This window comes from Dunckerocampus dactyliophorus, chromosome 6, assembly GCF_027744805.1.
Source record: "Dunckerocampus dactyliophorus isolate RoL2022-P2 chromosome 6, RoL_Ddac_1.1, whole genome shotgun sequence".
Lineage (NCBI taxonomy): Eukaryota > Metazoa > Chordata > Actinopteri > Syngnathiformes > Syngnathidae > Dunckerocampus > Dunckerocampus dactyliophorus.
The window spans coordinates 14,958,943-14,982,373 of record NC_072824.1 but is presented as its reverse complement, the minus strand read 5'-3'; the positions used below and the strand labels follow the sequence as shown (position 1 = coordinate 14,982,373).

Sequence of the window (23,431 nt, the reverse complement as noted above, 5' to 3'; positions counted from 1 at the left end):
TGCATTAGCAAAACAATTACAAACCTTATTTTACCCTGGTTATTCCGCTCCACTTGGTCCAACCTTACTTGGGGAGGGTGACGGGGATGTGTTTATCCTATAAGCCTTCGCCATTTGTCTTAATTAGAAGATAAACTTCCCTTTGTTGTGTTTTTAAAGCATTTTCCATTTTGGTTTGATTGTTGTACTTGTGGCCAAGCCGTTCCTTTTATACACTCATTCCTGTCACGTGACGTTTACTAAATAATTTTGCCAATGAGCTCCCCTCTAATTTCCCCTACATGGTGTCGTTGCCCGTCTGTGGGCAGATGAGTTCACCGCTAAAACATTTTATCAACCTGGTACTTAGTGTTGCCGATCACAATTAACTAAGTTAATTGTGATCTGCACAATTAACTTCTCACAAAAAAAAATGGAAAAAGCATGTAGGATTAAAAAAACCACAACAATGGCTTTTCGTCTCTTTTTCAAATGTTAATGCCCTCTGTGCAGTTTACCGTTTGTTTAATCGGTGACAATTTGCAGTCGATGCATCGTTTTATTTTTCTTTTTTTTTTAAGTAATACAGCCTTAGGACATATTGATCTAAGAAACACAACACAGGCTGTAATATGCTAACTAATGTGTGCGCTCCTTGCATGTTCACCTTGAATGCACTTGGTGAAAGCTGTCACCGTTACTTTCAACTGGCAGAAACCCACATGGAGAACACAGAAAATAGCATGTGGTTCTGAATGCGCAGAAAAACAGAAAAGAAGCAGGCAATTGATCAGAAACATTTCTTATTTCTTATTCAGACATGAGTGATGGGATACATCTTACAGGAGGTGTGTATAAGTGTAACAAATACAACACCAACAGTTACCATGTCAAGCTCTCACTATTAAGTGAAGGGAGGAAAGTTTTTACTTTGTGTGTAATGAGCTCTTTAGGATATACTATCAAGACATTTCTTTAATCTTTCATAATGTGCAAGTTCATGACAGATTTACAATATAGACACTGAACGTGCGCGCATGGTAGCTTTAGATAATCGGGGTTAGGCAAAGAATGGGGGCACATCCTCATCCAAAACCAGGCTGTTCATCTTGGGGTGTCTTCTCAAATGGCTTACAACATCTTCCTCTTCTCAAACTCCTAAAAGACAACAGAGAGGAAGGATGATGATGGAGAAAAAAATGACATAGACAGAAGTGAATTATTTATCCGTGTTGATTTCTCGCAGCTCTTTTTGAGGGAGGAAAACACAGGCAGCGATAGCATGGGAGACTGTCTTTACTGAAAGAGCTGAACTCACGAGTCTGTGGGTTCACAGACAATTGACACTTTTAAAACAGCTCACATTATCTGATGGATTGAGACATCTTACATAGGCAATAGTCTGATACGTAAAGCTACTGTTGTTTTGCCTATCTGCAAAATCCAACAACGCGACTATAAAACAGCATTTAAAACAAAGCTACATAAAAAAATTCTATTCAATTTGGGACATGTCACACAAACGGCAAGATGATAGAATATGTCCCTCTCCATGAGAAGCTTTGCTACTATTCCATGGGGAGAATGTAACTTAATGCAAATGCCATTTATCAGGTCTGCAGTACGCACAGAGGTACTGACTGCACATGTTGGCTCATTCCAATGAGGCTGGAAGATACCTTAAGGTATACTGCCACCCTGAGGATACATGAGGTTCACGTTTCCTTCAAAGCCCTTTTAAAGCCGCTTGCCGTTATGGGAATTGGGAAATGAATTAAAGCTTTTTGTGGGTTAAATGGGGAGTTGTGCGTGATTGCAAAAAAACTGCTTGAACAAGGAGTCAACAGGGTGCAGTCATTTGGGATAAGGCTTTTAGAGAAATAAGTAATACGGCATGGAAAAAAAAAAAAGGAAGAAGCGGTTGTGCTGCACACAAATGCTTTGATAAGCAAGGCAACACCGAAGGTAAAAGCAATGTTTGTGAGATTGTTAACAAAAAACAACAACTAAAAAAACAGGACTTCGGTAGATCGACATCTGACAAGTAAAGAAGTCTAAATGAGGGAATGGGGGGTTGCCACTCCAAAAGGGATGCAAGACAACGTCTTTTTTTTTTATTGAGCAAGTAGAGCAGCAGGGAGAACAAGAAAACATGTCAGGAAGGAAAGAAGTGCAAGACATTTGTTTAGAGAGAGAGAGAGCTGCAGTGGAAGTGCTCACACCCTGTGCATCACCGGTGAGTTAAGACCTAATTCCGGTGTGCGAATGTGTGCATTGCAGTTCCAGTAAACAAAGTTAAAAAGCTTGTAATTATTTTTGCATAAGAATTTAGTCATCTGATGAAGTGAACTTTTCCTGATATCGCCTTCCTGCACCAGAGGCGTGACTCACTCCAGCAGATATCACAGTGAGTATTGCATATTTGTGTTACATTCAAACTATGTCATCCACAAACAGCTTGGGAAATAGAAAGAGGAATCGCATAAATTATCAAATGTGGAAATGCTATTAAAAAAAAAAAAAAAACATCTAAATTACTGCTACTGGCTGCAAAAATAAAAAATCGCATCAGGGACATGAACAACTTTCATCAGTTGTTGATTAAAGCCATGCACATATTTCTCAATTAGATATGAAATGTGGACACTAAGAGAGGGATTTGTCCATTGCCCAAGTTAAATTACTTGAGGATCTCAATGTGCGCTAATGTAAACACTTCCTTCGCATTATGACTGCAAAAATATACCCCGTGATTGTATTTGTTTGTTTAAGCTTCTATTACTCCCAAACCGCTGCACACAAAACGCTGAAAATTTGTCAAAACCTGCATCCCTACTGTTAGGTGCTATTGTTCTGACCAATGCATGGCATGGTGATGCTGTTACTAAACAGCAAAGTCTGACCCCATTAGTTGGATTGACTTGAAACATGTCTGTAAAAGACAATTTATGCAAATGTTCATCACAGGAAAAATGGTATGTGCGCATGTGTGTAGTGCCTGTGAATATTCTCATTCATCCAGGTCACTGAATGGGCATTGAATCAACCACAACTGGACTGTTCAGGTTGTCTTTGAAGTTTCGCCTCTCTTCTGAGCAGGTTTCATGAGAAATGTGTGGAGGGTTTGTTATTGTAAAGTGACATCAGTGCCTACTGCTCTGGCATGCATATTACAGTGTTTTCACTTTGTTGGAGGTCCACGTGACTCGTTCTCGATTGTTACTAGGCTGTTGTATAATCGTACAACTCTGTAGTAATCATGATGATAAAGCATAACGTACATGTAAGTCTTAGAGGACAAAAATTATTGGGTTGCAGCCACGTGCAATGCAAATAACGGTTCATGCTGTTGAAAATATTTGCTTTAGTTGTGTGTGGCACAAAGACATGAAACAGTTGAAAACAAGGCCAACAAGCGATGAAAGATTTAGATCAGTGGTGTCGACACTTTCCACCGAGGACCGCATATTAAAAAGTAAATGGATATGAAGGTCCTAATCCCTGAACACAAAATAAAGTTTTTAAAAGAAACTTATTAAGGGAGAAAAAAAAAAACAAACCTACGTGGCCCTGTGTGAAAAAAGTCCCCCCTGCCCCCCCCGTTAAAATAGAACTTACTGAGATTAATTAAATCGATCAGTCTGGAAGTGGTTATAACGCCATTTCTAAAGCATTGGGACTCCAGCGAACCACAGTGAGAGCCATTATCCACAAATGGTGAAAACATGGAACAGTGACGAACCTTTTCAGGAGTGACTGACCGACCAAAATTACCCCAAAAGCGCAGTCACGATTCATCCAAGAGGTCACAAAAGACCCCACAACAACATGCAAAGAACTGCAAGCCTCAGTTAAGGTCAGTGTTCATGACTCCAGATATTAAAGATATTGGGCAAAAACGGCCTGTATGGCCGAGTTCCAAGACAAAAACCACTGCTGACAAAAAGAACATCAAGGCTCGACTCAGTTTTGCCAGAAAACATCTTGACAATCCTCAAGACCTTTGGGAAACTACTCTGTGGTCTGACGAGACAAAAGTTCAACTTTTTGGAAGGTGCAAGTCCCATTACATCTGCGTAAAAGTAACTCTGCATTTCAGAAAAAGATCATACCAACCGTAAAATATGGTGGTGTTGGTGTGATGGACTGAGACTGTTTTGCTGCTTCAGGACTTGGACGACTTGCTTTGAAAAATGAAACTATGAATATGAATTCTGCTGCCTACAAAAAAAGCCTAAGGAGAATGTCCGGCCATCTGTTCGTGACCCCAAGCTAAAAACGAACTTGGGTTTTACAGCTGGATAATGATCCAAAACACGACGGCAAGAAAAACAAAATGAAGACTTTGGAGTGGCCTAGTCAAAGTCCTGACCTGCATCCTGAGATGCTGTGGCTTTTTTTTCTCCCTTAATAACAAAAACATTCATTTAAAAACAGCATTTGTGTTCAGCTGTGTTGTCATTGACTAATATTTAAATTTGTTTGATGGGCTCAAACATTTAAGTGTAACAAACATGCAAAAAAAAAAAAAAAAACAGGAAGGGGACAAACACTTTTCACACCAATGTATTAGTTGTATATTTTGTAAAAAGGTTAAACAAAATGTACAATAATACAGACAAAGCTTTGTGTTATTTGTTAACATTCAAGCTTTTTCTCTTTACATAGTGCCTTTACCTCTATATTGTCCACCTTTTTGCTGGAGTTTTTTTGTGTAATTTTATTTCTCCAATGTGGTGCACCCAAAAAAAAAACGAGCCACAGGCCACAATTTGGACACCCTCCATTTAAATGAAGAATGAGAGAAACATGTTCCACTAAAAACTGTTACTACATTGGTTTGGAACTGTTACGCATCCATGCACTGACTGCTTATTGATGTATGAGTTTTTGTAACATTTTACAAAAAGTGGATGTTTGGTTTTATTCTTCAAAGCATGCAACTTGTCAGTCTTGTGCACTGGCATTGTGACTGCTACTACGACTATTACATCAACAACTACTGCAGGGTAGGGAAGTGATGCACATGCGCACAAAATACAATGTCACAGAAGTAAACATGCCTCGATTGATGCTTTTCCTGGTGCGTTTGTAGCAATTTCAAGCTTTTTATTTTGTGTAGGAGATTGAGAAGGAAGAGGGCAAGAATTTTGGCTACGGCAGTTTGTGGAAAACTTGCTGCAACGTCTTCCGAGGAGCCTGTGGGTGGATGTCAGAGCCAGATGTGCAGAGATCTTGTGACACCTGGCACCTACTGTTTAACCTAAGAAGTACAAAACAGTTAAGTCCATTTTGTGCGGGCCATAGTCCATTATATTTTTACAGTAGACTTTGATACGGGCCAGTTAAAAATGGATGGCAGGCCGAATTTGGCCCAGAGGCCGTAGTTTGGACGTCGATTTAGATGAAGTGGTATGAGGAAATGACAAAGTTGTAATTTTCTGTTGTGAGGCAATTCTTTCTGCATTTCGCATTTTCATGAGCATTTCCAAGTTCCAACAATATTTTAACTTTGGTTTTAGTATAAATTTTGCTTGTTGTTGGTCACTGCAAATGGGAGCGCGATCATGCTCAGCTCCACTTGACGAGAGCGACAGGTTCAGCAGCCACCTTTTGATGGTTTCTGGTTGTTTCCCGAATTTTTTTCCCTTTATGATGGACTATTTTTGCAATAAGTTTTTTTCAAAATCTCTATTTGAACAACTTCCACATTCGAGCACTGCGCATTTTTGTGCCATTTTTGCTCTGACTTCAGATTCCATCTACCAACAAATGTATTTGACCACTGAGGACTACAACCAGGATGTGACGCCACATGCAACTCAGCAATTACTACGCAATCAGTGTGATGCAAGACAAGGGTAGCTTTGTCCCACCAGTAGTTCAGCATCCCAAAAGTAATGCATCTACATGGTACCAGTTCCATTCCAGCGGTCTTCCAACAGACTAACACAGATGTATGAAAACGACGAGCGACAAAATGAGCAACCGCATTGCACGTTTTTCATCATTACACCCGATGATTATGAATTAAACTTAGGAGAAAAAAAAAAAGTGTGTGTGTGTGTAAATCAATATTTGCGTGCAGTAGAGCCAGCAGCAATAATGAAAGTATAAGATGACGAATGAGTATAATACATGCATTCCACTTTTTATACATCTTTTTAACACTTCACTTGAGATGTAGTGAAATAAAGACGCAGTGGCCTTAACTCATCCTGTCAACGTGCAAGTATTAAATTCTCCCCATCTTTACGGTACATTGGAAGTTTAATCTCATACTTGCTGCTACAAGATATTTTCTGATCTAAGTAAATCTAAACAGCATCATTTGCTTTCAAGCAAAAAGACTGAATTCCAAGAGAAGTCCTTAGAAAGATAATTGAGATGCATCTCCTTGCACTGAACAACAGGATTTTCCATCAAGATGACTGTTTGTTGCAGGTACACTCACCTTGAACATAGTGCTGCCTAGCTGGGCAGGGGACATACTGACTACCACTCCGGCTGACTGCAGCGCTGCAATTTTCTCTTTGGCGCCTCCTTTTCCTCCAGCAATGATGGCACCAGCGTGACCCATCCTTCGCCCGGGAGGAGCAGTTAGCCCCGCGATGAAGGAAACCACAGGCTTGGCGTTAGCACCCTGGGAAAAAAAAATTGTGAAATCAAAAAAAGGAAAATAAAAAGGAGGTGAAAGAGTGACTATAAAGTAAAATCACCTCATTTGCAAGTGTGAGGGCTGTTAGCAAAGCAACCAAATGGCTAAGTGGTAGGCAGGACAGAAACATAGGAGAAAAGGAAGGCGATGAAGGGGATGCATAAATCAAGTCAATTTGTTTTCTGCACCTGTATTTTATTAATTCATTTGAAATTAAACAACCCATGTCCTCCCATTACAGAGTCCTGATGATAAGGGGCTTATCTAAGCAGTCGTCTCTGTCTCAGCCCCGCATTATTAAAACAAAGGGTCAATCAAGCAGTTTAATTGCATGGGTTGGTGGCTGACCAGATAGGGCGCACAGGCGCCTGCCATCTCATATCATCTAATTTCTGAGATGGTAATTAGTCATGCAGCCACTGATTAGCTCAGCGCCAGTCTTCGCTACTTGCTCATTGATGGATGTGCTGTTCAGTTCCAAGGTGAAGAGTGCTAATATTTCATCCATAGCAATAACATCTTAACTAGGAAAAAAGATTCTGAGGGTGCATATATATTGTCGTGGTTAAAATCATACTTGAGAATAACGTGTGCACGCATACACACAGCAAATTCAAATAAACATGCCTTTAAAAGTTAAATGTCTTAAATGCCATTCAAGGCAGGAAGACTCCAGCTTGATCAGTTACACAGCTACCACAGTTCAGGTAAACTGTACTGTTATGATAGTGATTTTCTTAAATCTATTTACGATAATACATATATTTCTAAGCATATTTTATGACAAAAGAAAATGATTACCCTAAATGCGCCAATGAATGCCTCTATTTAACTAACCCCAGCCTCCTATCAAAAAAATTGGCATCAACAGCTGTGGCTGTAGGCAAACTCGATGTGTTTTTTGATTAACTCCACAGGATGGCAGTAGCTGCATTTGCAGCATCATTAATGTGTTCACCTTCCAGCAGCTTTATTTACTTCTGCGTCCACTTTTAAATATTGTTTGCTGTTGTGAAACTCATGCATGTTAGCATACTGCTATTACAACATTGGTTTTGTTGCTACCGGGTTGTGCAATACACTTAAAGACCATGAGGTTTTTCTTTCCACTTTCTTGTAAAATCCAATTCATTTAAATTTTTTTTTTTAAGTTTTAAAATTTTTGAAATAACAGCCACTCTCCAATTAATGCCTCATCCTCTTTGTGGTTTAGGTACAGTGAAATAAATGACGGCCACTATAATTAAAGCATTTCCAGTATATTTGTTTCAATTATAAATGAAAAGAATGTTAAGAAATACCACCAAAAATTGCCACTTCAGGACACTTGGCACTAGCAGGATCGCAAACTAAATCCTGCATACTACTTTGTACTTATAATGAAGATGCATATCAGTTCAGGAGATGTTGAACGACTGGAGAGACCAACAAATGTTACTGAAAAATGCTTGAGTAAGATCTATTCCAGCCATCACCAAATGGTGGACCTCGGTCCGGATCTGAACCCAGTGATGGCCCTTTATGGACCCGTGACCAATTAAAGTGAATGGGAAATATAATAATTATGCTCGCAGCGGCAGTTTGCAGCCGTAGTTACTTCAGTTATTACGCCGACATCACTCAAAATGAGCCAATGAAATTGTTTACTTGCTTAGCAAACGACAACCATCCATCCATGTTTCATGTTGGTTAATCTTCAGATGAGAAACATGGCTTGCTCAAAAGTAACAACAGTTGTTCGAGAAAACCGAACATTTAAAAGTGAAAGGATGGATCAATATACAGTCGTGGAAAAAAATGATACCACCCTTGTTTCTTCAGTTTATTCTCAGTTTATTTATTTCTTCACCCGTATGTGTGTGACAGTCAGACGGCTAAGCTAATAAAAATAATTTCAGATCAGACGAGAAAAAGCCTATCTCAGTGGTGGAAGAAAAAGTTCACCAAAGACTCTTTAAAGAAGGCATCTCATTCTCTGGAAGTTTCACGAGTTGTCTTCAAAAAGTAAACTATATTTTTGTCTAAATGAAGGTGATTTTATGGTTCCTTTTTTCATACCATATAGCCAGTAGCAGGGGTGCAGCCAGGAATTCTGGGTCCCATGAAAAAAAAAATGTTTTTTCCCCCTCGTAGAAAATACAGATAATACAGGTGCTCCTTGATTTACAGCGTTCATTTTTACGCTTCGCTGTTGCAAAAGTGCTCGGTCCATTAAAAACGAGACTTGCTTGAGAACTAGTTACAGTGCACATGGTGGAAAAAAAAAAAAAAATCAATCTTCTGGTGGCAGTGCGCCAAAGAAAAGTTAAGCCATCAGCATGGAAGTCAAAATTAATGTTTTAAAAACCTCAGGGAGAGGAGAAATGCCCACACTGGACTGTCCCAACCGGGATATTGCAAGGATGACGAGAAGGTGGTCGATCAACAATCTATTGCAAAAACAGGCTACTGTTGGCCGCAACCCCACGAAAACATCAGCAAAGTCAACTGTCACCTCTGCATGCTACCATCCTCCTCGGCCTGCACCCCCACACACGACCTGACTCAGCCTGTCACGATCACGGTCTCACAGAGTTGGAAATGAGAAAATTCTTTAACACTACACATAACTGCCAGGACGCTACGGTATCCTTGAGCATGTTAAAGGATCTGCTCCTCTGAAAGGGACAGTAATAACTAAGCAGTGTCGTGGTCTTATTAATGAGATGGAAAGGTTGCTAGAGCTTTGGCTTATTTTATGTACACATGAAGGGTTAATTATTTGTAAGTTACATACTCATACCCGAGTATGTATGATTAATACTAAAATTCGGAACCACCTGTACCTTTTATAACAAAGAGGCTTCGAAACATTCCTGTTAGTCTTTGGTCTTTTGTCTGCTGCTGTAGGAAGTTCCGATACTTTAATCATGAAACCTATAGGGTGATTTCCAGGGAGTGGTTATTCAACAAATAAGATTACAAAGTGAGGCTAAGAGCAGAAACATGACCTGATGAGACTGACATGGTTGTGTCCGCATTGGAAGCCTGGCATTTATCTAGCTCAGTAGCATTACTATGCAGTGTTGTTTCCACCGAATTACAAAAAGGTTTATGTAAGCTTGAGGGAGACAAGCTTGGGCTAAAAGTCATGAGGCTGAAATGGGTGGAAATGAAATATCACTAAACCTTCATGGAAGCTTAGGTGCAAGATACTAAAGCAAATTATCATACGCTTATCCCGTGTAAGACCTATTTCCGAATCCAGCAAAACCCCAGCAACGCTTGGCAGACCTTTGATACAAGTGACTTTTAATACCATATTATGTTGGCAAGCACGGTACAAATTGACACCCGGTGAACCTTGAAATATGCCCTGCATCATAAAGTCTGACAGAGGAACCAAGGTTGTTTTCATGGATTTCACACAATTATTCATACAGGTATTGACAGGTTAACTAAACTGTTCACATACAGGTATAATGAAGTTTCTCATGTTTGTTCATGTATTTTTCACAATAGTGCTGAATATTTTTATTCATTATTACAGACAATTTGATACATGGGTGGAGCTACTGCATAATGAAACTTAAGAAAGGTACAATTAGTGATGAGTTGAATTCTCCCACACAACTAGGTTGCTGTATGTAGGTGTTTTAATTTTTGAAATACATTTTTATACATTTTAAAGCAGTTTAATCATGAATGAGTGTGAAAAATGTTTGCCAACTAAAGGATGGAATTAAGAATGCTTTGAATGCGGTCAACTCAACTCGTTTGTACTATTTTAAGATAAATAACTTAAAAACTGCCCTTGTATTTAACTGCATCAAGAAAAAAACATTTGCAACAAACCAAAAGATTGGTATCTGAAAAGGTCAAGTAATATATTTTTCAACAATTCTAAATAAGTCTGAGAGGTCCCACAATAATGTATTGGAAAGTGTGTTGGCCAAAATCTAGCCTTGATACTGAAATATAGACAGTTTTGTGTCATACTGGGAAAATGCCACTATGTGTCTGTAGCTTTAATACTAACGAGTTGTGTTTGTCTACGCCCATCTCTGTGCTCATACAGACTCATTACTGTTAGAACATCATTGAAAAAGCCATTTTCGTAATAGGGGACCTTTAATTTTGGAGCTTTGTGCTGTTCTTAATTATGAAGTACATGATTTTCTGTGCTGTGTTCTACACAGTCAGCTTTAAATAAAAGCATATGTTACCTACTCCGCCGCTCTATTGGGCTTTTTCATGCACGTTTCATCTGAACTGTGCCTCCCTGTCAACACTTTGGGTGACTGTTTGTACTTTATTTGCCAAGAGAGCACAAGAGAGGGAGTTATTCTCCTGAGACGCTTGCAGGAGATTTGCATGCATTAGAGCTTCTGCGGGTTAATTAAATTAATTTTTCAGCCTGAGAGCACCATAAACACACACATACAAATGCACAGAAAGAAAACAAAGAAGGAAAAACACAAACACAAAGAAAGGAGCAAACAGAGTGCAGGTCTTGCCTAGATTTTAAAATGTCAATTACGACTTATTCCTGCACACTCATCACCTCGCTGCTCTTTTGTCATCTCAAAAGATGTGCTTTGCAAAACATGCACCCTGTGTCGTACACACAAACACTCGTCTGTCACTCTTAATCTTGATCATGTTAATCACACACTTTCAGGCAAAAGACGGCCTGAGGCTGTGACCAGGAAAAAACACTTTCACATATCACACTGTGCTCTTGACTTTGGCTGTATGTTATATTTGAAGAGTGTACCTTGTATGTAGACAATAAAAGTAGTGTCAAAGAAGTCAAGGAAGAAAAGTACTGGTTGTCAAGGGTGTTCCTTACAGTGTTGTGCTGTTTAAGGTACTCTGCTGCGTTCTCCTCTGCATTGCCTCCAATCTCCCCAATCAGGATGATGCCCTCTGTCTTGGGATCCTGCAGGAACACCTCCAGGCAATCTATGAAGTTTGTACCGTTGAACGGATCCCCGCCAATACCTTTGCAGGAGACAAAGTAAATGCGTGTTGTGTACCCCATCACTCTCACAGGAGCATCCGCGTGAATATTTGAGGACCACATGGCGGCACAGCTAGAGAATGGAATACAAATCAGGCGAAACTAACTTTATGCCTGATACACTCTGATCATCACAGCAGCATCAAGCTCTTTCATGCCTCTGCGTTGGGGATTCGCAAAAACAATTCCACACAGCCGGAATTGCTTCTAGTGAGCACACGAAATATTAATAGATGGATTTACTTTGAGCAGGATTTTTGTGTATTCTACATCTCAAGTGTATTCCCTTGCTCTGTCTCATCAGGCAGTGCGTTGACTCCTACAATAAATGGCTTCACAATGTATTTAGACCTCCTCCTTTAGGGTAATTTAAAAAAATAAATAAATAAATAATCTATTTGGAAAAATTATAGTCATTGTTGAAGGATGCAGACAGTGCCTCAACAGATATTCACTGACTGGTGCCTCAGTCAAGCCTGACAAAGCATTATATAATACATTTGCCAGGGTTTCCGCGACATGTAATTGATCGTGGCACAGCGCCACGACAAAATAAAAACCGCCATACCTTAAAAATTTGTTGTTTTTTTTTTTATAAAACTTGAAAACAATATTAATATATTGTATGAATGGATATAGTGTTCCCTCATTTACAACAGTGTATAGGTTCCCAAAATAACCCGCAATAAGTGAAATCCCCCAGGTAGCCAACTTTATTATTATTACTATTTTTTTTTTTTACAATTATATATGTTTTAAGGCTGTAAAACCCCTCACCATACACTTTATACACTTCTCAGACATTAACATTTTCTCACATTTCTCTTTTGTTTTACTCTAAGTTCAAATTTAATTTTAATTTTAATGATCAACCTATTTGGTTGGTTAAGTGACTCACGCGTATTTACTCCTCTGACCATGCCTCTTCGTCTTGGCGCGGTTCGGCTGTAGCATTTTTGTATCCTTGTTCAAGCAAAACATATTGCTCCTGTTGTCGTGTTTTACTCCTCCCCGTCCTCCATGAACCAAAGATTCATTTACAGTATTCCATAATGGCGCCCTGCAACCACATAACTTCTGCTTTTCTTCAGCATGTCCAGAAATCCAACTTTTTGTGTGATGGCTGGCTTCCTCTGTCTTTTGGGTGCAGAACGTTTTGTTTACATTGGGTTTTATCGGGGAAAAACATACAGCGTTCAGAGTCACACGCTCTTAGCTTCTTCTGTTTTTTCTATTGTTTACAGTATTGGCGGTTAGCAAGCAGCTCACATGGTTAGCTAGTTTAGCTAGCCATGACCACAACAAGAGACAGCACGAAGGAAATTTATTGACAATGGTCTGCAGCCAATCAGGACGCAGAAGACAATGGGCGGTGCAGACAGAAGAGAGAGAATAGAGAGACACAGTCGCCTAGTGCTAAAGCACAGAACTATAACACTCAACTCCCCACAATGCAATTCTTCTTAAAGGGCATTCATATACTGTAAAAAAACAGACAACACAAAACACTAAAATTGCACCAAAAAAAATCTGCGAAAACAGCAAAAGCTTATTAGCTTGTTTATTTTGATTATTTACGCACATGTTGACCACAATTAGTTTGAAAACAATTTAAAATATCATAAAAAAGTTTCACTGCGCTTTATTCTGATAAAAATCGCCTGTCTGCCCAGTTGGCACTTGGGCATGTGTGACCGGATAGTTCACTTTGTTTCTTATTATCGAGAGAATGAAAAATAGTTTAAAATGTGTAGTCAATTGACGACAGCTTGTCGCAGGCGAAGCCTATCTATGCCAGCGTGTGTGGTCGCTCAAGTTTCAATCTCATTCAACTTTTTGGCATCTTCTTTTACACATTTTGCCTGGCTCTCACTGCCTCTCTGGAGGCAGCTTGCGAGCTCATTTTTGTCCCACGGACAAGCTACACGTGGCTATCACGTTCATGGGGTATATTTTTAAAGTGTAACTTCATCTTGCTCTCTTGTTATCCTTATAATCCTTATGGCTTGTCTTCAAAACACAAGTTGTGTGTCTAAGTTGTTCTACCGAAACACAGTGTGTAGCAGTACCTCGCCAGCTGATGTTGAGTAGTTCACCAAAGAGTATTTGTTTCTCTTCTTAGTATTTGTACATGTTCTATTCAAACATGACACCTGTATTTAATGACAAATGAGCACACTGAGTGGAGATGTGCTTTGTAAAAAAACATGCAAATTAAATGTTGGCAGTCACATAAAACACAAATAGCTCACCTCTCCTTCCTTTTTGTCAAAGTAGCTTTTATAGTGCTGCAAGTTGGATAAACCTGTGCTGTCATAAACCTAGGGCCTAATAGGACAAGGGATTAAGCTGGGATGTCTTGGTTATTCTGGCTCAATTTATCCATGATCTGGTTATACGAAAGTGGGATAGTGGAAAGTGGGATATGTTCTGACATAAGTTATCATGGAGATTTATTCTGTCGAGTTAGTCTGCTCCAGACCAAGGAGTCTAGAGTTAAAACGGGAGTACCGACTCGCCATCCACTTTCTTACTATGCCCTGTGCAGGTTTGGCCGCCATGATGGTGAGTAGAATCCAGAAACATTGCATTGTAAACATGTCCTCCGCACACTGCTCAGCCATTGTGCTAATAGGCAGCCCAAAAGACCAGATTTGTCATTTTTCAAGATTTTTTTGAAAATGTTTCATCTTTCAAAAAATGTAGAATGACTGTCTTACTGCAGCCAACCTCAGCAGCAATGGCACGCTGCGAGAGGCCTTGCTTATGTAGCTCGACAATACGACCACGTTCAAAAAGAGAAAGCTTCTTAGCTGTAGCCATCAAAAGGGCATGACGGTGTGAATGCCTGACAGAAAATGTATATTTTGAACAAATTTTGCCTTTTATAGCAAACTTTTGACTAACTTTTGATCAGGTGATAAACAACCCTTTTTTTTTTTTTAATTAAATAATTTTTTTTTTTAATTACATGTTCCAAATGTTTTTTGTTTCACTTCCCCTTCTTGCTTTTGTATATTTTAGCTCTACTTAAAACCTCATTAAGATCCAAATATGCAAAATACAAATTCTAGCAATTTTTCAACTGGTCTTCAGATTTGGATCAGGAGTGTGTGTACGTACTTAATTAATACAAATATAACATAATATAATAATACAATTAAAAAGTAATGACCACATTTAGGAAAACTGAATATATGATTTCTTTTTCCATTAATGATGGTTGCGCCTGATTCGCCAATGCAACACATTTTGTCTCCTCGCAACTTCTAAGAGACTACAGACATGAGTTCCACTTCTAAAAGTACTACCACGGTTACCAAGGTTATATGATCTATAAAAACCTGCAGAAGACTAATATTCGCTGGCAAAACATCAACTAAATTTATATTGATACCATTCCAAAAAAAGGGGGGTGGGAGAGGGGGGTAATAATGAATAATAATCAAAGACAACCACGTTTACAGCAAAACGGATGACAGTGATATTAAATATCGTACCCATGGTAATTTGCCATAGCCTTGCAGGTCGGAGTCACACTTTAAGACTCAGAAGCAGTACCACTAATAAACTACATTAATAAACTCGACCGTATTAAACTCCATTGCAGCAGTGGCATTTACGAAGTACACCCCATAATTAAAATGTCAAAATGATAATGAATCCACTTTGTTTTTTCTGTTATTTTGGGCGTCAGACTTGATCACAATTACAGAGTTTTGGGTTGATGGTAGATGATTAGGTCATAAGATTATGTTTGTATAGGAGTAATCCTCGTAAATAATAGCTGCATTAAGAAGTAAAAGTGCTAGTCATAATTGTATGATGTCATTTGAAAATATTTACACTGACAGGCTATGATGATAATAATCAGAAAGCAAGTAGAAACACATCAGCACATTTTCTGCAGGGGTGAACTGTAAAGTACTTAGAGCTGCACAAATGATGGCCCTTGCGTAATGCACAACTCTATCTTACCAACACAGAGGGACTGGCCAAGGCCAACTTGTGTAGTTTGATGCACTGCCTCATATGTCAAAGTTCCCGATCTAGACACAATGCCTGAAAGAGGGAAAGACAATCTCATTTAGAGGGGTGTCACAAAACACTCACAGGACAAGACGATTCACAAGATCGGGTTCACGAGGTGGAGACGATATTTTAACATTACTTTTAAGAAAACTACACTGACAAAATATAGGACGTTATGTTGATGTTTAGATATGTTAAGACACATGTAAAAGAGATTGCAGAAGATTAATTTTATGTTTACGCTAAACTATAGTTCCCATGATGCTTAGCACTACCAGGAAGTCGTGAAATAGATGCTACTATCACATGTTTAGATGGTTTATACAGCAATCGTATTTTGATCTGACAAATTTTAAGTCATTTTGATCAAATGTAGAATTACTACACCTTCTGCTTGTACATTAACACGGCGGCAGCTGTTCAACTCTGATGGACAAAACAGCCACACATTGCGAGTGATGCTGGGAACACCGGGGTAGGCAGGATTGCAAGGTTTATAGTGTAAAGTTCCAATCCTGCCTCGCGCACTGCCACTTATATTACGCGTATTAGCATTCACAGTAGTGATGCCAAAGCTCAGTCTGATTGGCTCGGGCTGTCCTGTCCTTGCAAGAAAGCTTTTCTCTAAACGAGAACTATCATCACATTTTAATCTTGCAAGATCTCATGACAATATCTTGTGACACTCCTACTCATGTTTTGATGTTATTTAAATGCAGTCCTCCTTTATTGGTGACTTATTTACAATTAAGAACAATTTAAGATCGCCATTTCTAAGTGTCATGTCACTTCAAAAAAACAATACAACAAAACTTACCAATCCTTCCTTTTTTGTGAATGTGGCCAGGCATGATGCCAATCTTGCACTCTCCAGGCTGTAAACAGTACAAATCATTACAATTTGTACCTACAACACGACATGATACACTATCCATTTATTATATAAATTTTGAACTTGATAGCCACTGCCTAGTGCCTTTAATACATTTTAAAAAACATTAGGCAATAACAGTCTAGGACTTATTCCCTGTAGAGATTGCAAACAATATGAAAGCAATTTACAATATGAATGACACAATGACAAAAGTGAATAAACCATGCTGTGCCCTTAAACATTAGTATGCCCGTAACTGTATAATTTTCCAGAAAATTCATGCATTTCATTTGAATTACCCATTATCCCTTAAGAGTGCATTTGTGCAGCAGCAACAACAAAATGGGGGGAATGTATGTGCGTTTACGTTAATGACTCCAGGGCAGTTGGGGCCTATGAGGCGAGTGGTGCCCTGGCGCAGGAGCTTGTGCTTCACTTTCACCATGTCCTGCTGAGGGATGCCCTCGGTGATGCACACCACCAGGGGAATCTCTGCGTCGATGGCCTCAATGATGGCGGCTGCCGCAAAGGGCGGGGGCACATAAATCACGGTGGCATCAGCTCCTGTGCCTTCCTTCGCCTGAGGTAAGGAATACAATAAGTACCGGTGGTGGATTAAAAATGGCAATTATAAAGTGAGGAAACACTGCCATCTAAAGGATCTCAATAAAATTGCAGAGTACAATGCTTATCACATTAGTTTCCCTATTGTAAAGACCTGAACAAAGTCCCACTAACCTCCTTGACTGAGTTGAAAACAGGCAGGCCGAGATGAGTCTTGCCCCCCTTGCCCGGGGACACACCTCCAACTAACTGGGAACCATAGTCCAGAGACTGTTGACTGTGAAATGTACCCTAGCAACAAAGAGAAGTCAGTATGTGAAATCACTCAATTATGCAATGTCTGCCACAAGAAATGTTTACCCTGATTGACAGAACATAGAAATACACTATTATCCAACAAATGTCAGCAGGGCTGACTGACAGGATGAATACATAAGGTCATTTGGGGATGAAGCGGCTGCTGCAGATATTCAATGAGAAAGAAATTAAATTGTCTTGACTGCTAAATAATGACGCAGGTGTGGTTTAATCGCCACCCTGAACAGTGAGGAAAAAACAAAACAGCAGTTTTGGATAATGCCAGACAAAATACAATATACTGTACCTCCTGTGACATATCTGATAAGATATTTCCCCTGCTGTCATTTTGGATTGAGAAGTTCCCTGAGAAACACAAATCCAAACTACCTCGTGTCCTCACAGATGTTGGTTATTTTACATTAAAAGGGGACATATTATGGAAACGTTCACTTCTTAATTGCTTGTACAGTCATCCTTTGTTTATAGTGGTTAATTGGTTCCAGACCCAACCACAATAATTGAATTTTTGTAATTTAGGATTGAATGTTAATAAATGGGATATTTTTGTAGATAGAGCATAGAAAACCTGTTTATGACTTAACACGTTTTTTCACATGAGAGCCCTGGAGGCATGAAATACCACCTCTATGGTCACCTTTTCACTCATTGTTTACACCACATTGTGAAACTGGGAATCGAGACGGCTGCTAGCTAGCAAGCTAACAAGCTAGAAAGCTCGAAAAGCTAACCAGTTAGCCTCAAATGTAGTTCATCTAACCTTAAGGAGGTTGTGGGAGGAAACTGGAGTACCAGGAGAAAACGCACGCACGCACGGGGAGAACATGCAAACTCCACACAGAGATGCCCAATGGAGATTCAAACCCAAATCGTCCTGATCTCCTGACTGTGTGGCCAATATGCTAACCACTCGGCCACCGCGCAGCCTCCCCTTTGAAATGACTGACCTAATTCAACAAAGATCCAGTTAGTTGATGCCTGCAGTGTCAAAATTAGGGAAATCGGCTGAACATTGTAGATTGTAGTATAGCTCCCCTCAATAGGATGCAGCCCCCGAGCCACCTACTGTATTTACGGCCCCCAAACTGTTATTCCTTCAGTGTGTTTTGTTTGGGTCAGTGCATGTAGAGCAGGACTTGTCTCCATCCAGACAGCCTGTTACCGCATCAAACAGACTTCACTGCTGCATGCACTTTTTAACTTTCAATTTAGTTTTGGAGCAGTTGCTGTATTGACACTTCGCCAGAACTCAAAGCCTCGATTGCAGAAAAATGGTGTGTTCCAAGTTCACTGCTAAAAGAAAAGGGAATGGCGAAAATCAGTAATTGCAAGAAGAATGGACTGAAACATTTGCATTCATTCTCCCTCCAATTATACTTGATATACGTCAAAATTCCATATATCGGCCCTGATTATCAGGTTATCGAACCACTAGTCATAAATGTGACAAGAATAGAAGAGCTTACAGCTTGATATGACGATTTCAGTGCATTTAGTTTTGTTGTTCTTACTGTGAAATCTGAGGAAATGGCTCTTATTTAAAAAAAAAAAAAAAAAAAAAAAGCTTATGCTTTGTATCATAATGCGGAAGTGGCCACCGGACATCTACATCACAGCTGTTGTCTTTTGGCATATTAAGCATAAGAGTCTCCAGCATTGCTCCACCCACAGCACCATCTAATTGGTTAAGCAAGCCACAGCACGCGTTAGTGGCAGAGCCAGAGCCAGAGTGAAGAGGGCGATTTTCTCGTGTGGAGAACGTCCTGAGAGCAAACACACGTCAAGGTAAAAGCAGAAAACTCTCAAAATTGTAATAAACATCCCGGTGCTCTACATCTCACAACAACTACTAACGTCACAGTGAGCAGCAGAATACCGTAAGAGTAGATTAAACATTTGCGGCAGCTCTGCTAGCTCGTAGTACCTCCCGACATGTCTGTGAATTACTTGAAAGAAGGCTGCTGATAATGTCGACAGTGAAACAGTCTGTGATAGTAGATAGTGTGAGAGAGTACGATATTCAATTCAGTCTTGTTTTGTTGCAGGGAAGTACGCTAAGATGAAGGCTAAACAAAAATTCATGGAGCTATTATGTAAGTTTTTATTTAACTTTACAAGAGTTTCTGCTGAGCTTGTAACGCTCTGTACTTTCTGTTGTGTTTGAACTTAAAACAAAGGTAAGTTATATATAAATGTTACTTTAATTTACTGTGGAAATATTTCAGGGAGCTATTTATTTAAAGGGGACCTATTATACAAATTTTGGGGCCTTTCTATTAAGTTCTGGACACTTGTAGAGCAGCTACACACTCTGCAACAAGACCAAGTAACGCTGGAAAGACGTCGGACTTCAGCAAGAGTTTGGAGCATAGTCCATCTTCATATTGGTCCATGTTCATAAAACAGTCCCGTGTGAATTTCCGTTGACAGATGAACATATTTTTCTATTGATGGCCGGGAATCAGCAACTCCATCCACTTCTGCCGGATGCTTTCCTCTTTAAGCACACCCGAACAAACATTTCCTGGGAGCCATACATGCTAATGGTGAACAGAGCAGAGCGAGGCAGAGCGGGGAAAGTGCAGGCCTACAGCGTTTGCCTGAAGAATGCCCACATAAGTTTGTCTGTGTTGCACTGATGTAAATGGAACCTGGTGTTAAAAAAACTCTGTAAAACACAGTGTGCAGAACCGTCCAAAACAGCTTTCCGGTCTCACTTCCAAACGCGCAAAACTCATTATCTGACACATTGGCATCATTTAACAGGAGAATACAACATTGTAACAATATTTATAGGTGAGAAAAGAAGAAAAGCATAATAGGTCCCCTTTAAGTTTTTATTCAACTTATAAGAGATGCTTTTGAGTCTAGTAACTCCATTCTCTTTTGGAGTTATTTTTCTATTTGTTTGGTTAAACAAACATGCTTTAGGCAGTTAAACAAAGTTTGTATTATGTATGTATGTAGTATGTATTTTTGTATTATTCAAAAAGGTTTACGCAAATTTTTACACTTTTACTGCAAATGAATATCGGCTCCAAATATCAGTTATCGGCCTCCTTAACTACTAATAATTGGTATCGGCCCTGAAAACCCCATATCGGTCCATCTCTATTTATGACACAAAAAGCAACAGTGTGCTCACTGATAACTGACAGGGATTTGGAGTACGCCCAAGAAGGCATTCTCAGATACAGAAATAATGCATGACTGAAGTCGATGGACACAACGTACAGTATGAAAGAATGAAAAAGAAAATGACATCTAAAGTAAAGCAAATCACTCTCTCAGATTCCACAGCAACCAGACGCAATGAAGTACTGGCTGGTGATCTAGTTAAGCAGCTGTGTTATAGAATAAAAAATGTAGAGGGTATTTACCTAACTGTGGATGAGTCTACTGATAATGGTCAGTTGATGGTGTTTGTACAGTTATATGAGGAGTCAAAAAGGGAGTTTGTTGAAAGTGTGTTGAGTATTTTGAGTTTCCCTGGACAGAGGCGTCACCGTGAATTCTCGGCCTCATGGGGAGTAAAAAAAAAAAACAAAAAAAAGAAAAGCACTGGGCCCCCATCTACAGTAATTGTACCTAGCTTTTCCTACTACAGTATACAGGGCCCCTGTCATAATGTGATACCAATATCTAATAATAACAAAGAATTGTCATTAAATAAACTCAACAAAAATATAAACGCCACACGGTGGTCTAGTGGTTAGCACGTTGGCCAATACAGGAACAGCCTGGAGATCGGGAAGACCGGGGTTTGATTCTCCCCTGGGCATTTCTGTGTGGAGTTTGCATGTTCTCCCCGTGTACGCGTGGGTTTTCTCCGGGCACTCCGGCTTCCTCCCGCATTCCCAAAAACATGCAGGTGAGGTTAATTGGCGACTCTAAATTGCCCATAGGTATGAATGTGAGTGTGAATGGTTGTTTGTCTATATGTGCCCTGCCATTGGCTGGCGACCAGTCCAGGGTGTACCCCACCTGTCGCCCGAAGTCAGCTGGGATAGGCTCCAGCATGCCCCCCGCGACCCTAATGAGGATGAAGCGGTATAGAAAATGGATGGATGGATGGAAAAATATAAACGCTTGGAGTGTTCTTTTGTCTTCATGTTGCAATTGCAGCAGGAATACTAATGAACCAAAGACTGGACCTCCCAGACACAGGTGTTTTGATACTACAACAGGGGTCCTCAATTCCATTTGTCCAAGAGCAAGAATGTTTCTCAGCAGACATTGTGTGAGCAAGGTGGGTTTCAGGTGGTTTTGGGTGGGGGGTTTTATGAAAAGGCTAAAAAAAAAAAAAAAAAAAAAAAGTTATACATATACACAACTAAAACAGAAATGCAAAACTTGTTTTTGCTCCCATTTTTCATGAGATGTAAAACTTTTTCTACAGTATATACACAAAAGGTTTATCGCTCTCAAATATTGTGTCATGCATCCACAAACATCACCATGGGCATGTTTGGGATGCTATGCCTCGGTGTATACAGTATTTGAGGCAAATGGTGGTCATAGCAGATACTGACTGGATTACCTTCAATACAGTTAAACGCCACATTTTGAAGTGGCCTTTTATCGTGGCCAACCTAAGGCACACCTGTGAAATAATGCTGTCTCATATGCCACACCTGTGAGGACAGATTATGAATCATGAATGCTCACTAACACAGATTTAGACAGATTTGTGAACAATATTTGAGCGTGATAGGCCTTTTCTGTACATAGAAAAAGTTGTACATCTTTGAGTTCAGCTCATGAAAAAAGGGAGAAAAATCAAAAGTGTTGCATTTATATTTTTGTGGAGAGTATGACAATTTTTTTTAGCCTTTTCACAAAATCCCCCCAATGTTGCCTGACAACGTCGGGGCATGCTCCTAATGAGACTACGGATGGTGTCCTGGGGGGTATTATCACTGAAGATGCTGAGGCAATGTAGACAGTGTCCCAGACGGTCACAGCAGAGAGCTTAAATGAAAGACTTCCCAGTGCAAATTACAACTAGCCTATTAACAGGAATTAGACACTATTCATCGGCAGTTTTAACCACTTATATGTGCCTTCTCCCTTGTTGCGTTGCCTGTTTTTTTTTTTTTTTTTTAAATCTCTTTCCACGAGACATTATCACCCCAAACATTGGGATAATAAATTTGAAGGATGGCTTGCTTATCAAGGTAGAAGATACGACAATGTGCTCTCAATATCACTTGCTTCATCCCTCATCCTTTTCTAATTACCTGGAGTGTTTACTGGAACTGCATGTACATGTTTTATTACGTAAAGGGCAAAACAGAGGATGAAAATGTGATGTGGTAAGGACAAATGGAGATATAAATCTGTAAAGTCCCATGTTTCTAGATTGCAAACAAAGCTGCCAAGTTTTTTTTCCTCCTTGAGCACACATGGTTCAAAGTCTATCACCCAAGTTTTAACCAGGTGCTTTTTATTGATTAAAACAATAAGGTTAGACAAGGCACAAGAGCTGCTATTCAGATGTTCGCATGTCGGATGTGCGTAAGTTGGGGACCTAGTGTACAGTGTACACTAGGTCCCCAACTTACAAACACCTGACAAGCGAACACTCACGGATACGAACACAAGCCGACTGGTCTATATTTTATTTTATTTTGCCTTGTAGTCAGTCGCTCAATCAGTATGTATACTGCTACTGTACATGCTTGACCAGTAGAGGGCACTGTGACACTGCTAATGGGACCAAGAGGCAGCCTTGAGCTAATGAGACCAACAGAGGAAGAGTTAGATGCTGGGGAGATACAGTGTAAAGCTAAATGGAAAGCTAAATTGTACAACCCGGATAGAGCGTGTGATTAAAGTTTATGAAGAGTGAATAGGCCTGCTTAATTCTACACCACCCATAGAACAGTACCTCTTTTAAAAAAGTCTAACGACGACTTGTCCTTTTTTTTCCAATATCTCCTCCTCTACGACGACATATGCTCGACCACTCCTCTTCAAAGGTAAATAACATTTATCATTATGT

At 39.7% G+C, this 23,431-nt stretch overlaps 1 protein-coding gene across 2 annotated transcripts in view; it reads right to left on the bottom strand.

Annotated features, from left to right (window-relative positions):
* Positions 1 to 742: 742 nt before the first annotated feature.
* suclg1 (succinate-CoA ligase GDP/ADP-forming subunit alph) overlaps positions 743 to 23,431 on the bottom strand; it is a 27,636-nt gene continuing 4,947 nt past the window's right edge. The window contains exons 3-9 of one of the 2 annotated variants that reach the window (XM_054778258.1): positions 17,284 to 17,400; positions 16,913 to 17,125; positions 16,489 to 16,546; positions 15,618 to 15,701; positions 11,469 to 11,620; positions 6,434 to 6,622; positions 743 to 1,137 (exon numbers count right to left, since the gene is read on the bottom strand). In XM_054778258.1, the coding sequence (XP_054634233.1) occupies positions 1,111 to 1,137; positions 6,434 to 6,622; positions 11,469 to 11,620; positions 15,618 to 15,701; positions 16,489 to 16,546; positions 16,913 to 17,125; positions 17,284 to 17,400 (840 nt within the window). In that variant the 3' untranslated portion in view covers positions 743 to 1,110. The remainder of the gene's footprint in view (positions 1,138 to 6,433; positions 6,623 to 11,468; positions 11,621 to 15,617; positions 15,702 to 16,488; positions 16,547 to 16,912; positions 17,126 to 17,283; positions 17,401 to 23,431) is intronic. The other variant, XM_054778259.1, reaches the window with a different exon arrangement.